The sequence below is a fragment of the Euleptes europaea genome, chromosome 1 (assembly GCF_029931775.1).
Source record: "Euleptes europaea isolate rEulEur1 chromosome 1, rEulEur1.hap1, whole genome shotgun sequence".
Taxonomy (NCBI): Eukaryota; Metazoa; Chordata; class Lepidosauria; order Squamata; family Sphaerodactylidae; genus Euleptes; species Euleptes europaea.
This window is the reverse complement of record NC_079312.1, coordinates 78,889,137-78,905,222: the sequence shown is the minus strand read 5'-3', so window position 1 is coordinate 78,905,222 and position 16,086 is coordinate 78,889,137. Positions and strand designations below refer to the sequence as shown.

At 45.9% G+C, this 16,086-nt stretch overlaps 1 protein-coding gene and 1 non-coding gene across 3 annotated transcripts; both read right to left on the bottom strand.

The window, feature by feature from the left end:
• Positions 1–518: 518 nt before the first annotated feature.
• MXD3 (MAX dimerization protein 3) lies at positions 519–5,336 on the bottom strand. 2 transcript variants are annotated; one of them, XM_056859311.1, is made up of 6 exons: positions 5,264–5,336; positions 4,957–5,056; positions 2,865–2,894; positions 1,468–1,582; positions 921–1,095; positions 519–652 (listed from the first exon to the last, which is right to left on the bottom strand). In XM_056859311.1, the coding sequence occupies exons 1-6, from the start codon at positions 5,331–5,333 to the stop codon at positions 534–536; spliced, it is 609 nt and encodes a 202-aa protein (XP_056715289.1). In that variant the 5' UTR covers positions 5,334–5,336; the 3' UTR covers positions 519–533. The 2 variants fall into 2 exon arrangements, with proteins under 2 accessions (XP_056715289.1, XP_056715282.1); XM_056859304.1 differs by lacking the exon at positions 2,865–2,894 and having other exon boundaries at positions 5,264–5,333.
• An 8,630-nt stretch (positions 5,337–13,966) lies between these two features.
• On the bottom strand, positions 13,967–14,038 carry TRNAV-GAC (transfer RNA valine (anticodon GAC)). Its single transcript has one exon. It is a non-coding gene; the product is annotated as a tRNA-Val (tRNA).
• Positions 14,039–16,086: the final 2,048 nt, after the last annotated feature.

Genomic DNA, 16,086 nt, shown 5'->3' with positions numbered 1-16,086 from the left:
ATCATTAAAAGAAATATTTAACTAAAATGCTGCTGAGTACATGTGAGCATGGGGCACAAAGGGAAGGCAGCTCGTACTGTAGGGAATCAGAGTACTTTCATCAGCAGTTGCCTAGATTGTTTTCTCATCAGCCAGGTTCACCAGTTGTGGGGCATAGCTACTCACCACATCATCCATCTGCAGCTGACTCCATTTTATGGATTCCGTATACTGGGCCAAAACTATTACATATAATGCTCTAGAACCTTGCCCTCTTTTCATTGTCTCTTTTAGTAGGAGGGAAGGCCTGCTGCCTTCATAACGTAACCTGTGACTGCCTTCATAACGTAACAGTGACTGATTCTGGTAAGGGCAATATGGAGCTGCAGCATTAGCATCCTTTGTCCAAGGTCAGAAACAGCCCTCTTCCTCCTTTACTGAGAGCAAGCCAAGTCTCTGGAGACAGGTCCCATTCATAGCAGTATGAAGCACTGGGAGATTGGAATCATCTGTCTTGCTGCAGAGCCACCCACCAAAGTGTGGAGTTCTGTACGTCATAACCAGAAGTTGCTGGCATTAGAGTAGCTGTGCTCTCGCCCAGTGCTGAAAGAAGCCATCACAGCATCTTCAATGCTACCGAATTCCAGGCCCTCAACGTCCACTTCTGCATCTTCTGTAGCAGGAAAAAACTCCATTATACCCCCCATTGGATGTATTATGTGGTCTATTACAGGGGCTTAGGGTAGAGTCCCACTCTTTTTAGGAACAGAATAGGGGCCTGGACAGTTGGCTATTAAAGGAGCCATATCCCAGTAGTAAATAGCCAGCCCTCCCAGGTTTTGCAGAGGGTAGCTCATGTTCTAACAACAGAAAACATCAGCTACAGAAACTGCAGACTGGCACCGCAGCAGGGGACAGTCTGGTCGTTGGGTGGCACTCACCTTGGTCCGAGTCAGAGCGTTCAGAGGAGAGCTGAGAGCAGCCCAGGCTGTCGACGCGCAGCCTTTCGGCACTGGAATGACCGATCAACACCTGCAGCCTCTGGTGCAAGATCTGCTGCTCACACTGTAGTCTCTCCTTCAGCTGCTGGGCCTTCTGCTCTTGCTCTTCCAGCTTCTGCACAAGGAAGGATGAGGGTAAGAACAGTATTGGTCATTACAGCCAATTATCCTGCTCCCTACAAATGTAACTAGACTATGGTATGTGATGCTCCAGGGTAATGAAGCGGTCTGCTAAGACCTTCAATGCTTTGCTTGTGGGTTTCCTGGAAATACCAGTCTGGTGGAACACAAATCAAGCAAAACAGCAATTCAAGCAAAAAATTGCAGCCTCTCAGAAAGGGACAGAGCCACTTAGCTGCAATCAAGTGTAAAACACAGGATCTACTGTAGCGATCCACAAAGAACTGATAAACCAAAGCTAGCTACAGTGAGGAACATGTAATTGCTGCTGCCTTTGTGTGTGTAAGGAGCGATGCACGTAATTTACCTTAATGTGCAATCTGGCTTGGTGCAAGAGACTGAGGGTTGTCGACCGAGAATGCACTGAGTTCAGGGGGACTTGCTGCTTCAGCTGCTCCAAACACTGCCGCAACTGGGCCCTCCTGCCAGGGAAAGAACATAAGAAAGGAAGGGCCATGTTTCCGTTGGGGCTGTAACTAATTTCTGGGCCCTTTTGAGATGGCAACATATTTTCCAAAAGTTTTGTCTAGGGAAAAAAAACTACAATCCTCCATGCTTCAATTTTTTCCTTAATGGTGGAAATGCACTGCCTCGGAGGGTGGTGGAGTCCCCGTCTTTGGAGGTCTTTAAGCAGAGGCTGGATGGCCATCTGTTGGGAGTTCTTTGATTGTGGGGTCCTGCATGGTGGCGGGAGGGTTAGGGTCACTGGGGATGTGCAGGGGAGGTAGTTGTTAATTTCCTGCATTGGGCAGGGAGGTGGACTGGATGGCCCTGGTGGTCCCTTCCAACTCTGATTCTATGAATAATCCTTTGCAAATGCAGAAACTGAATAGGATTTTATAGTCTGCCTCTGCTATGCCTGCCTTGCTAACCACAAGTAAAAGGATATAGACAGGTGGCTAAAGCTGCAGAGATATAGAAAACCAACATAGAACATGTAGCGCTAGGGAACGTGTGTCTTTCTTCTCCACTGTTTCCTTACTGCAAAAGACTTCCTTGCTTGAACCACTATCTCCCATGGCTATTCTCACAACCATAGGCAGCACCTAAAAAGTGTTTGAAAGCCCTACCATAAGAACCTAGAGATGGAGAGGTATTTGCTGAGATTAAGGACTAAACTGGATGGCCAGCAATCAACTTCGGTCCAACTGGGGACTCCCTGCAGGCAGTTACTTGAATCAAACCACCAGCATCAACTAAAAAACGGGATGTTGCAAGACACGATATACAGAGATTGGCAGTTACACAAGACTGATCAACCAAGAGTGACAAATGTTTAGAGAGACACCTTTCTCTGAAGAGATACCATAATCCCATGATCACAGGGTTGTCACTTGTGGCCTTGATCTGTCATTGTTTGTTGCCTTAGCTATGGCACTGCCAGCTCTCATTTGCCCTCTCAGGATCTGTTTCCTTGTCAGTTTTTGATTTAAAAATATGCATGTATCACACCATCACTCCTGCATTTCCCCATGGACATTTCCAGTGGGCCACTGGAGCCGAAAGCATCTTGTAGTGTACTCGTATATCGAATTCATCCGGTCTACACTCGCTAATTTTGATGGACTTGGATTAGGATTACACATCAAGACTAGTAGTCAATAGCATGTTCAGTGATCTTTCCACTTTTTGCGTAAGCAGAAAGGGGGGAGGGATGAGAGAACGATTATCTTAGTCCTCATCCTTTCCCAAATAAAAGTTTACCTGTGCTTCTCCAGCTCGTTGTGCATAGACCTAAAAGCAAACAGAGAAGAAAAATAAGGTTGTGGGTTATGTATAGATTTCCAGAAAGGCACAGCTGTGTTTCTGTGTGCAGCAAAGACCGGCAAAGTCCACATCCAATCTAAGCAAACCCTGTTCTTGCATCAGTTTTCTATATTAGAAATGTGTGTGTGTGGGGGGGGGAGACTTGCCTCATCAGGAGCAGTTTAAGAAGAACCCCATTGATTAGAACAGTACCGAGTTCCTCCTTGCTTCATCTTGAGCATTACAAACCCTCACAATAACCACCACATCCAAGCACTCAGGAAACAGAGTATGGGAGCCAGTAAGCCTAAGCTGATAGGGCATGGTGGAGACAAGGTCCCGCAAAACTACATGTCACTGAGAACAAAAGGTCCAGGCTTCACAGAGAAAAGGCTCTTGGCTATGTGTAGCAAACTATAAGCAATCCCCATGGATGACTTCCTTATATCAGCAATAAGAAAGTAGGGTTTACGCCTCTGCCTATGGAAAAAGGCCATAACTGGTTTCAAAGATGAACTAGCAAACAGGAATAGTCATGACACCCACCCTAGATCTTCTCCTGCCATTCACAACAGGAGATTTACAAATACCATTTGTAGCATGTTGTTTTCTGCAATGAGGGCTTCTCTCTTCTACTGGGCATCAGGTATTTAAATACATAAACCTCAAGACCAAGGCACTGGAATATGTGCCATTCTTCAAAGGAAAATGGAACAGCAATTCCAGGCATTCAGTCCTTACAAATGCAAAAGTGTGGTGAGAAGGTGAGCCTATGACAAAACTTTCTTATATCACTAATCCAGATTTGATCTTTGGTTGGTAAGGGGATGGGGGACAGAAGAACCCCATCAGCTATCACTATATGACATAGAATCATAGAGTTTGAAGGGGCCATACAGGCCATCTAGCCCAACCCCCTGCTCAATGCAGGATCAGCCAAGAGCATCCCTGACAAGTGCTTGTCCAGCCTCTCCTTAAAGACTGACAGTGAGGGGGAGCTCACCACCTCCCTAGGTAGCTGATTCCACTGTCAAACAACTCTTACTGTAAAAAAAGTTTTTCTTAATGTCCAGTCGGTACCTTTCTGCCCTCAATTTAAACCCATTATTGCGAGTCCTCTCCTCTGCTGCCAACAGGAACTGCTCTCTGCCCTCCTCTAAGTGACAGCCCTTCAAATACTTTAAGAGAGCAATCATGTCCCCCCCTCAACCTCCCCTTCTCCAGACTAAACATTCCCAACTCCCTCAGCCTTTCCTCATAGGGATTGGTCTCCAGACCCCAATCATCCTTGTTGCTCTCCTCTGCACCCGCTCGATTCTGTCCTCATCTTTTTTGAAGTGAGGCATCCAGAACTGCACACAATACTCCAGGTGCGGCCTGACCAACAGCAGAACTATGACATCTTGCGATTTGGATGTTATGCCTCTGTTTATGCACCCCAATATAACATTAGCCTTTTTTGTCACTGGATCACACTGGCTACTCATATAGAAATATACTTTTGTCATTTCTTTCATTTTCCGAGTCCTTAGCAGTAATTCTTTCCAGTTGAACAGAAGCTGGCCTCCATGTTGTTCTGGTTACATATCTTTCTGCCAGACAAGCATCACTTGCTATGCTTTAATTTTGCGTGTATATTGCTATTGAGTTACAGCCGAATTATGGCAACCGATAGGGTTTTCAACGCAAGAGACCAAGGTGGTTTCCCATTGCCTTTCTCTGCATAGAGGCCCTGAAATTCCTTAGTGGTCTTCCATCCAAGGGCTAAGCAGGGCCAACCCTGCTTAGCCTCTGTGATCAGATGAGATTGGGCCAGCCTGGCCCATCCAGGTCAGGGCATGTCCTGTTTTTTTGCCTTCAGTGTATAAGTGTTCTTCCTCACCTTCATTACGGCCCTACCTTCATTATGGTAAGGGGCAAAACCCAAGTACCTACAGAGTCAGAAGAAGCCTTCCCTAGCCAGTTTCCTGCAGAGACTAAAACAGCCTCTTTTACGATGGTCAACAAGAGAGAAAAATACCAGCCTCAAACCTCAGAGAAGGGCCCTTACCTGACATTTTTCAAGGCCTTTCGAGGCTTCAGCCTCTTTTGGGACCCTATTGTGCCTTCTCCACGGTAAGGCGCAAGAGAGGCGTAGCCATGTTCTGCTTCTAAAGGACAAAACGACAAGCTGTAAACTAATTCCTCTCCCCTCCCAACGGACCCCCCTTCTTTTCTTTGTTCCCCCCACAAATTCGCACACCCATGCAGGAGACCACTGTCCGTCACCAGGCAATGGAGGCAAACGCCTCACCAAGAAGCCCACATTTCCCATTTTCAGCAGTACCGACCCACTCCGCCCGCCTTGAGCCAGGTACCTCTCTCCCTGCGTTCCAAGAACTCCGCCGCCTGCAGCAGCACCTGAATGTTGCCAGCGATGAGCTCCATGGCAACCAGGGACCCGCACCGAGCACGGACTCCCTCTACGATGCAGCCGAGCCGCCGCCTCCAGCAGCCAACCCGGGGACGGGCCCGCCCCTTCGAACGCTCGGCGATTCGGGCCCCGCCCCTTCGAGCCAGTCCCGCGGCGGCCGAGGCGGATCCGCTCCGCTTGCAGTTTTCGCATAAGCCTTAAGGCAGGGGCCGTCTTTTCACACCCCCCCCAGCTGGGCACCCGTCCCCACGCCGCTCCTGCTCCTCTGGAGCTCGAGGTGCTTCGCCGCACTGTTTTGAATCTCAACCTGCCGTGGGCGGGGCCAGGGGAACCGGGGCTACTATTGGCCAAAGGGTGGGACCAGGCATCCTGACGTCAGTTCGCTTTCAAAACAAAATCAGGCGGGAAAAGCAGGTTTCAAATTTGAATTGGAGGCAGGGCCATCTCTGTCTAATTGGGCTGCCTTGATTTGCGAGGGCTCTTAAGGGCCGTGTCATTCGAGCCCCATTTAAACGATCTAAACCGACACACAAGACTTCATCTAGGGCTAGCTTCTGTGCTGTGTTAATTAACTCGCTTCGCCTTCAGGCGGTAGACTCTCTACTCCCCATAGGACCATACCTGGAATGGGGAGGGTTGCCAGGACCCTCTTCATCACCGGCAGGAGGTTTGTGGGGCGGAGCCTGAGGGGGGGGAGGGGGGGGACTTCAGTGCCATAGAGTCCAATTGCCAAAGCGGCCAGGGGAACTGATCTCTATCGGCTGCAGATCAGTTGTAATAGCAGATCTCCAGCTAGTACCTGGAAGTTGGCAACTCTAGGAAAGGGGTGGTGGTGAGAAAACACCCCTCTTGCTGTTGCTCCAATAAACGTGATCTTGAACATATATCTATCTATATTGCTGCCTGTAAAGAGGTAAATGGGTAACAGAGAAGGTGGGGAGCTGAGAAACACAAATCCAGCCTCGCTGCTGTAATGAGGAAAAATAAATCCTCAAAAATGAGGCGATCCTACACAAAATAAAAGCGTACTGCAACGGAAGCAAAGTACACCAGACTGTTCTATGTGCTACACAGAATTAAGTGGGCGAAAGTAACTTAAGGTTTAAAGCTATACTGTCCCCAGCACCGTATAGTGATGGACTAGGATCTGGGAGACCCAGGTTCAAATACCCACTGGAATCTTGGTGGCCGGGTGACTTTGTGCCAGTCCCATATTCCCCGTTTTTTGTTGTGAGGTTAAAATGGAGGCCAAAAGAATGCAGTAAGCTGCTTTGGGCCCCCATTGGGGAGAAAGGTATAGTAAATGAGAGAAATCGATTAGAATTACATACCCTGACAATTTGTAGTGATAATAGTATTAGGTGCTGAACATTTGCTGTTGAAATATTGTCGAAGGCTTTCACGGTCAGAGTTCATTGGTTCTTGTAGGTTATCCGGGCTGTGTAACCGTGGTCTTGGAATTTTCTTTCCTGACGTTTCGCCAGCAACTGTGGCAGGCATCTTCAGAGTAGTAACACTGTCCTTCAGTGTTACTACTCTGAAGATGCCTGCCACAGTTGCTGGCGAAACGTCAGGAAAGAAAATTCCAAGACCACGGTTACACAGCCCGGATAACCTACAAGAACCAATTTGCTGTTGAAATTTTCACTGAGGGGAATGATCTCAAAAGGCCACTAAATGTATAGTAAAGTTATTATGCATTTGTTTATAACTTTTTATAATTCAAATAAATTTAGTATTTATGGTTTATCTATAAATGTCCAGCTTTCAAAAGAAAACTGCTTCCCCTTTTCATTTGTTGATTCTTTTGATGTGTCTTCTGATTCTGTTTTGTAATAAGGGAGAGTTTTGTCATCATTTTAATCAGCTGTTCTCTGTTTTATGGGGTCTGGTATTCCACAGAGAGCCAGCATGGTGCAGTGGTTAAGCTGTCAGACTAGGACCTGGGAAACCCAGGTTCAAATCCCCACTTGTGCCATGGAAGCTTGCTTCCTTGGGCCAGTCACACACACTCAAGGCCTGACCCCGGCTAGTTGGATGGGAGACCTCCAAGGAATACTGGGGTTGTGATGCGGAGGCAGGCAATGGCAAACCACCTCTGAACATCTCTTGCCTTGAAAACCCTACATGGTCACCATAAATCTGCTGTGACTTGTCGGCAAAAAAAAAGTATTCCACAGTCTGTTTCTCCAAGTAACAATAGTAGTAGCTGTGAAAAGAATTGTCACTCCCATTTTTTAAAAAAAAATCTAATTTTCTTTGTGCACTAGGCATGACCCACACCTTAGTATCCTAGAGTCTCCTGCCTCATAATCTCTCTCTTAGGGCAGCCATAAAGCAATTTGCACTCTGATTTTCTCTCTCACCCAGCTTAATGAGTTCTGGTGAACAAAAAAGCTTGCACACAGTTTTGTGTTATTCATTTGTTCCTCATAAAAGGTACTACGTGGCCTTTGAATTTGTCTTTGGACTAATGCAACTACCTGCAATCTCTTTGCTCCTGGTACTTAAGGCTGCCTGTTCTGCGTAAAAAAGATGAACTAGGACTAGTTAGGTTGTTTTCAGGGTATGAAATCTGAAGGGCGCAGGGGAGAAAAGAGGTGCTACAAGCACTTCCACAAACTACAAAGCCCAGCTAACCATAACCAAAAAGGCAGTTCTTTGTACAGTGCAAAAGAAAATAGATTAAAACTCCTACTCCTTCATTATTGGATTGTTGCACCACAAAGGATGTTGGACAGGTGCCGAACAGCCTTTTTGAGGCGGGTGTTGGAACAATCAATAGAGGGGGAAAAGAAACGAAATTCCAGGGCTAATTGAGAAATTAAACTGCACCAGGTCCAGATGGCGTAAACCTGATAATTTTTATAGGACTCAAATGTGAAAAATGGTGATCTAAGAAAAACATGCAGCCTCCACACACACCCCAAATGATTGGAGATTAGCCAATGCATCACAAAATTTTAAAGACAGATGGGTAGGGTTGCCAACCTCCAGGTGGTGTCTAGAGCTTCTGGAATTACAACTGATCTCCAGGTGACAGGGGTCAGTTCATCTGAAGAAAACAGCCAATTTGGAAAGTGGACTGTATGGCACTATACCCCACTGAGGTTCCTCCCCTCCCAAACCCAACCCTCCTCAGGCTCCACCCCCAAAATCTTCAGGAATTTCCCAACCTGGCGCTGGCAACCCTATAGTTGTGTGGGGGGGGGGGAGAGAAAACCAGGAAGTTACAGGGCACCAATTGAATCTGGTCCTTTGACCCTGCTGCTTATAAATGTTTATTCTTTATAACATCATGGGTCTGCCTATCAAGGACCCACCTCATGCATCTGACAAAGCAGATTCTAGGCCAGAAAAGCATATGGTATAGTAAATATTCATTAGTTTTTAAGACTCCTGTTTATTTTTGTTACAACAGACTAGCACAGCTTGCCCTCCAAAACTCTTATTGTTCAACAAGGCAGGGACAGACCCATCAAATTCTCCTCTAGGATCTGATGAGATAAAAATGTGGGTGCCGGGGTAGGTAACTGCAGTTTTTGCCCATATCTTGTTTTAAGACAGAAGGGTCTTCAAATGACTAGTGAGCAGTTAATGGACCAAAACAGACCACCATCTTAGCAGATGGTAGAAATTATCATATGGTTGCTTGATCGTCTGTTTTACTACAAACATCCATACAGTATCAGAGGAGCATGCCTATTATATTAGGCGCTGTGAAACACAGGTAAGATGCTGCTGCAGTCATCTTGTTTGTGAGCTTCCTAGAAGCACCTGGTTGGCCACTGTGTGAACAGACTGCTGGACTTGAGGGACCTTGGTCTGATCCAGCATGGCTTTTCTTATGTTCATATGTTCTTAATGCCATAGAGTCTACCCTCCAAAGCACCCACTTTCTCTAGGAGAACTGATCTCTGTAGTCCGGAGATCAGTTCTAATTCTGGGAGATCTCCAGGTCCCACCTGGAGGCTGGCATCTCTAGTTCTATTGGAAATGGAGTACTTTATGTACAACATTGACAGGGCAGCACAATATGCACGAGTGGCTGCACTTGGGCATGCTAACATTGCATGCAACATCACTGGCACATTTGTTTTAATTGCTTAGCATCATGTTTAAACTAGGCCTGAGTCAATTACTAGGGACGAAGCAACAGCAACGGAAGATTACCAAACCAGTCACTGATATCAAAGCCCACATTTTATAAGTGAGCAAGCTTCCTCACATGGGAATCTGGTCAGGTATGAGGCAGATTGACTTCAGTCAAGGAAACGATTCACTGTTTTAAATCACCCAGGAAAAAAGACCAATTTAAGTTGATCAAAATCAGTGTTTTAATTGGATAAGCTACCATCACTCTGCTCAGCTAAGTGCAAAGCCTTTTTCCAGCACAAGGAGCCAGAAGTCTCCTTGTATCTGAGGAAGGCCCCACACTTCGTAGAGCAGAGTGGTAGGAGCCAATCCATTATGATGAAGATACTTCCTAAATAAAACATGCATACTAATTAATGGCTATAACCACAGAAATATTTATTCAGTTTTAAATCCTCTTTACACAACTTTAAAGGGAACACAGTGTTTGCTACATATCTTTGCTATTTTTAGAAAATGATATACAACACGTTGCTTATTTTTAGATGACTCATGACCCCAGATAGGGTGTCCTTTACAACCTGCAGCCATGGCTGGTTGGAATCAACACTCCAGAGGTGGTGCTGCTTCGTTTTCCTTTCTGTGTTACCTTATGCCTTTTCTGTGGTCAGATAGTTCCCACCCCTCAAAAGTAAATCATCTCAAGCAGAAGTAAAGGCTGGCAGTAGCAACTGGTCAGATCAGCATTCTCCTGAGATAGCAGGTAAGTACCTTGATTTATATTTAGAATTTGAACTGTAACAGTTGCAGAGTTCAGGCATAAAATGGGCCCCAAAATTCTATCCTATCCCTGGTTCCCAAGCCATAGTGGAAGCCTGTGAACTTTTGTGCTGTATGGTAACTTGCAAATTATGTTCCATCTACAGCTCTTGTCTTTAAAAAAACCTGTTTTAAAATAAAGTCTTGATGTAATGCAATCATATATTTTGAAACTGAATTTATGACCCTCTTAGGAACTGTTTTGTTTGCAAGTTGAAACTTTATAGCTGAAACTTCTTTAAAAAGTCATTGCTTTTTGTTCACACCAGTTGGCTACATTCACTCAGTATATTATTAAGTTATCACATTCCACATTTAAGATGAACACTGGAGCGAAGGGACCCATGTCTGCCCCCCAGGCACCACAACCATCTCTGTAATACTCCAAACAATACTTTAGGGGAGCAAGAGTGTGTGAAAAAGACATGGGGGTGGTCTTCCCCACACATTTCTTATGCCAGCATGGTGTAGTGGTTACCTAGGTAGGATCTGGGAGACCCAGATTAAAATCCCCACTCTGCCTTAGAAGCTTGCTGGGTGATCTTGGGCCAGTGATTAATGTTGTGAGATGTTGAAAGGGGCAATGTTTTAAGCTAACTGGGTTCCCATTGACTCATTATCAATACTGGTATGAAGAGCACCATCTGGACCCTTTGGTTTTAACTGTTAAAGCTCTGAGATATAATAGGTTTTAATTTGTCAATCAATCATGATTTTCTGATGCATTGTATTTTAACTGGAACACTATGAATATTATTGATGTGAGCCACCCTGAGCCCGAATTGTGTCAGGAAAGGGCGGGATAAAAATCTAATTAAATAAAAAATAAAGTACATAACATGCATAAAAATGTCCTGTTATTGTTTCCAGTTAAGTCCCTTCCCCATACCAAGTTTATTATTGTTGATATGATGTAACAGATTTGGCCCCAAGGACAGGAAGTTACCCCCTTTTTAGCAAATCTTAGCCATCTTACAGAGAACATGGGACGCATGTCTATTAAACACACACACAAACATCTTTTTATTATTTTTCCTGCTGAATAACATTATTGGGCTATTATATAGTGCCATCAGAAGGATTAAACCAAGCAACAATGCTGGAAAAAAAGACATGGAAATATAATCCAGAGTATGCCACAACCTCTAATACATCTGACATGAAAATGGTGCACTACAGTGTACTTTAAGCACTGCAGTTCTCCCCAAACATCACTGTGTGGGCAAACCCCACCCCTTCCCCACACATACATTGTTGAAAGCAATTCTGAGCTGGGCTGTGTACAAAATTTATTTACTCTGCAATAACCTCTTTCTGCACTAGCTGCTGAAATTAGCTAACCGGAAGAGTTTCCTTTAAAAAACACTCAATGTTTAACCTTCAGTAGATCTAGTTGTACTTATTATAGAATAACTGCAACTCAAAATTTGCATCTGGAGAGGTGTGTGGGATACAGGGGAAGTGTGAAATGGCCGTCAAGAACCAGCTTCACCATACCTAACAAGTCTAGACACACAATTTAAACACAAAATGGTGGGTATTCTTTTGCTTGAAGATATACTAAGAGAACATAGTTGTCCTAAAATATGTATCACAACAAACCTTATAAACTAATGTGTAAGGTACTACATAGTTTCTTAATATTCATGCATGAGCTTTTATGTTTTTTAGGGCTGTTGAAAAAGAAATTCGGTAAAATTCAGATTCGGCAAAATTCGGCCAGTTTTGATTCGGGAAATGCCAAAGTCCGAACTCCCCTGATTCGGATCCGTGGAATTCGGCGCCAAGTTCCGAGTTCGGGGAAAAATTCGGCCGAATAAAGCCATTAAAAACACATTCACGCCTTTCCGCGGCTTCAGGGGGGCAATTTTGGAGGAAGAGGTCCCAAAATTTCAGAGTCGCTTGAGGGGGCCCTTCTTGCAAGAACCCCCAAGCTTTGTAAAGATTGGGTCAGGGGGTCCCGAGATATGGGGCCCGGAAGGGGTCCCCCCACAAAATCACCCACAGGAATAAAGGCATTAAAAACACATTTGTGCCTTTCTGCGGCTCTGGGGGGGCATGTTTGGAGGTAGAGGTCCCAAAATCTCAGCGTACCTTGAGGAGACCCTTCTTGCAAGAACCCCCAAGTTTTGTGAAGATTGGGTCAGGGCCACCCGAGATATGGGGCCCGAAAGGGGTCCCACCCATCTGCCCATTGGAATAAAGCCATTAAAAGGGATGTACTAAAACGAATGACAAGTCAGCCCATTGGAAGCAATGGGAGAGGCTGCCCAGCCCATTGAAGATAATGGGAGAGGGGAATGTCGGTTGACTTGCATTGACTCCACTGAAATACATTACAGGGGATGTACTAAAACGAAAGACAGGCTAGCCCATTCGAAACAACAGGAGCAGCTGCACAGCCCATTGGAAACAATAGGAACCAGCCAGAGAGAGACTCACTGACCCACAGTAACTCCACACGAAGTTGGCAACCAGTGAAAACAGTAGAAAGCCTTTGGCTTCCACCCTCACACACACACACAGAATCTCCCCCCCGCCCGCATACACACACACAGGAAAAAAATTATAGAGAAAAAACCCCAAATGGGTCTTACTGTGGATGTCTTCTTCTCTTCTATCAGGAGCAGGGACTGGGAGGACTCAGGAGTAATCCTATCCAATACGATTCTAGCAGACTCACACACACATACTCTCTGGCACGGGAGGTTTTGCCTTGGATTTGCGGCTCTCTCGATGCACATTAAGGATTGCCTGCTCCCATTCATTCCAATGGGTGGATTGGGGGGGGGGACCCCATAACTCGGGATGAATTGCCTTTTAGTCAGACCCCCGGGCCGTGGTAATGGTACAGCCCAACTGCCGAGGCAACCAGACCCCCAGGCCGGGGTAATGGTACAGCCCAACTCGAATGTGTTTTTAAAGGCTGTAATGGGCTGATCATGGGGGGACCCCTTCCGGGAACCATAATTTGGGACCCCCTACCCCAATCATCACCAAAATTGGGGGTTCTTGCAAGAAGGGTCATCTCAAGCTACGCTGAAAGTTTGGGGCCTCTACCTCCAAAAATGCCCCCCCGGAGCCACGGAAAGGAGCATATGTGTTTTTAATGCCTTTATTCCTGTGGGCAATTTTGGGGGGGAACCCTTCCGGGCCCCATAACTCGAGACCCCCTGCCCCAATCGTCACCAAACTTGGGGGTTCTTCAAGAAGGGTCACCTCAAGCTACGCTGAAAGTTTGGGACCTCTACTTCCAAACATGCCCCCCCCGAGCCGTGGAAAGGCACGAATGTGTTTTTAATGCCATTATGGTTATGCTGCTGATTCGGAGCCCCCGAATTTGCCGAATTTATTCGGCGATTGCCCCGAACTCGCCAAATTCGTCTCGTGGTTTTCCCGCCTTTTCTGAATTTGGTTCCATCCGAACTAGAAACAGCTGAATCGGGGGAAATTCGGCTGTTTTTCAGTTCGGGACGAACCGAACTGACCGTCCTAATGTGTTTTACACTAAGACTGAGGTATGTATCCATTACCACCAGCACCCTGATTCTACTGGGTTTTCAGGCATCTCTGGTGTTCACCATTGGGTCTCACTTTGAACACATGAAACTGCCTTATACTGAATCAGAGCCTTGGTCCATCCAGGTCAGTATTGTCTACTCAGACCAGCAGCGGCTCTCCGGGGTCCCAGGCAGAGGTCTTTCATATCACCTACTTGCCTAGTCCCTTTAACTGGAGATGCCAGGGATTGAACCAGGGACCTTCTGCATGTCAAGCAGATGCTCTACCACTGAGCCACAGCCCCTCCCCTAGGGCTTTCAACTCTAGCACATACAAGATTTTTGAAAATCATAACAAATGAAAGGTTGGGACAAGTATTACATTGGACATCCTAAGACAAATTTAAAATTGCATAGTTGTAGCATAACTGGTGAACTTGGTGGTGTTGAGGCTGGGGGGCGCTGTGTATTAAGCATGTGCTCCTCCTTCACACTGCTACAACAAACCTATACATTTTTGGTTTGTATACACACAGAGATGTTTTTGAGCATGCCAGTTTCCTTCCTTCCAGTGGACAGCCATCTCTAACCCAATGTCATTAAATCAATAGCTGAAATCCCTGGGGTTTTCAGACAGGAAAGTGCCCCGAATACTTATGCAGAGTACATTTCCCTTCTTCCTGCCGAACAAGCAGAGCCATACTGATGTCAAGTCCAGCAGGAACTCAAGCCAAGGAGTTGAAGGCCGAGATAAAGCACAAGAACGAAACACAAATGGTGTGTCTTGCAATGTGCTGTTTGCCAAATAAAGGAGTTTGCTTTCTTTTCTTTTCTTTTTTACACTACCAGTTCAGAACTACATGAAACTCTCATTAGAACTATAGGAATCTGATTTAGAACTGCTTGTTTTGTACAGAACTGCATGTTAGGAAACCTCTGGCGGTACTATAAAGTAGGGACTGTCCCTGAGAAATGAGAACGGTGGGAGGGTTTGGTAGATATGGCAGGGGGAGGGAGAAAGGAAGAGGCAGACTGCTAAAGTTTTGGCCTAAATAACACAAGAATCAAGCTGATTCAGCAATGCAGCATTGCTCACTCATGAGCTGCAGCAGTAAGTACAGGTAACATTTATTCAAGGATGGACACCCCAGGGTGAGCCCCCTCCCCCCCAGTTACCAGGCCATTCACAATTCCTTTGCCCCCATCAACATGTTCTGAAGTCACCGGAGTGGGTTTAGGGGACAAAAAGCACAAGACCTGTATGAGGCTGACAGAAGCGGGAAGCATTGTTGTTAATATCTACTGAACGTGGAGGGCCTGTGTTCCAGCACCTGGGCCTGCACAGCAGACTGGATAGAGGCAAATTGGATTGTAGGTTCATTGCAACCCACAGCTCCTGTACCAAACGATGTGCAACGAAACAAGCCTTAGCAGGAATAATTGGGGTGGGGCAGAGAAAGAAAACTGATACACACCAACAACATTTGAAAGTTTGTGTTTGCATTTTCTTGGGGGGGGGGGAAGTACAGCAGCAGATTGTCTGTCAGCACCCTACAACCCTACAGGCAAATCCAGCTACTGCCAGCACATCTATTCTGAACCCAGAGAAGACAAATTGGCAAGAGTAACAGACAGCATTTATTCAAGTATTCAGGAGAGTTACCAGCTCGTGATGGTTTCAAAGGAAGGAACTGTAAGTCTCACAGAGAGGACTCCAGAGCATTTTATAGAAAGTACATGGCAAGGTTTGTTGCAGCCCTTTTCTGAACAACCCACCTTAGCCCTTCCTACATGTCAGAAGCTGGTGGGCAAAAAGGCATGGCTGTCTTCCACACACTTTATGATGGTGCTGCTGGAGTCGAGATCCTGCTTTTGGTTCCAGCAAAAAGCACCATGAAGCCCGTATTGCACTTCAGTCCACATCTGGCAACGCACCTCTATTGCCTTGTCGGAAACAAACCTGTAGGACAAAGCCAGCCTCAGACTCCCCTCCCCCACCACCTTTTCCTAAGTGCAGGAATCCTGGAAGCCAAGCTACCAGCACCAGGCAATCCTTACATGGATACTCCAGCCGAAAAAGGAATGATGGAGAGGAAAGAGGCTATTAGTGCCATTTAGAGGAGTTTGCCCAAGTGCCATTTACAGTGAATTCTAGCTCCAGGCAAAATGGGTCACAAATGTTCTTCAAATATGAATACAAAGATCACATGCTATGAAATTCTAGAGTTTCCTCTTCTTCAGTTCCATCCCCCACTCCGAAAAGCCCTTTGGAGTGCTCGCAAGAGCTTCTGAATAAGACACAAGTGGTTGTTCCCATAGTCCTCTGCAGGTAGCACAGGCTGTGGCTGCCTTC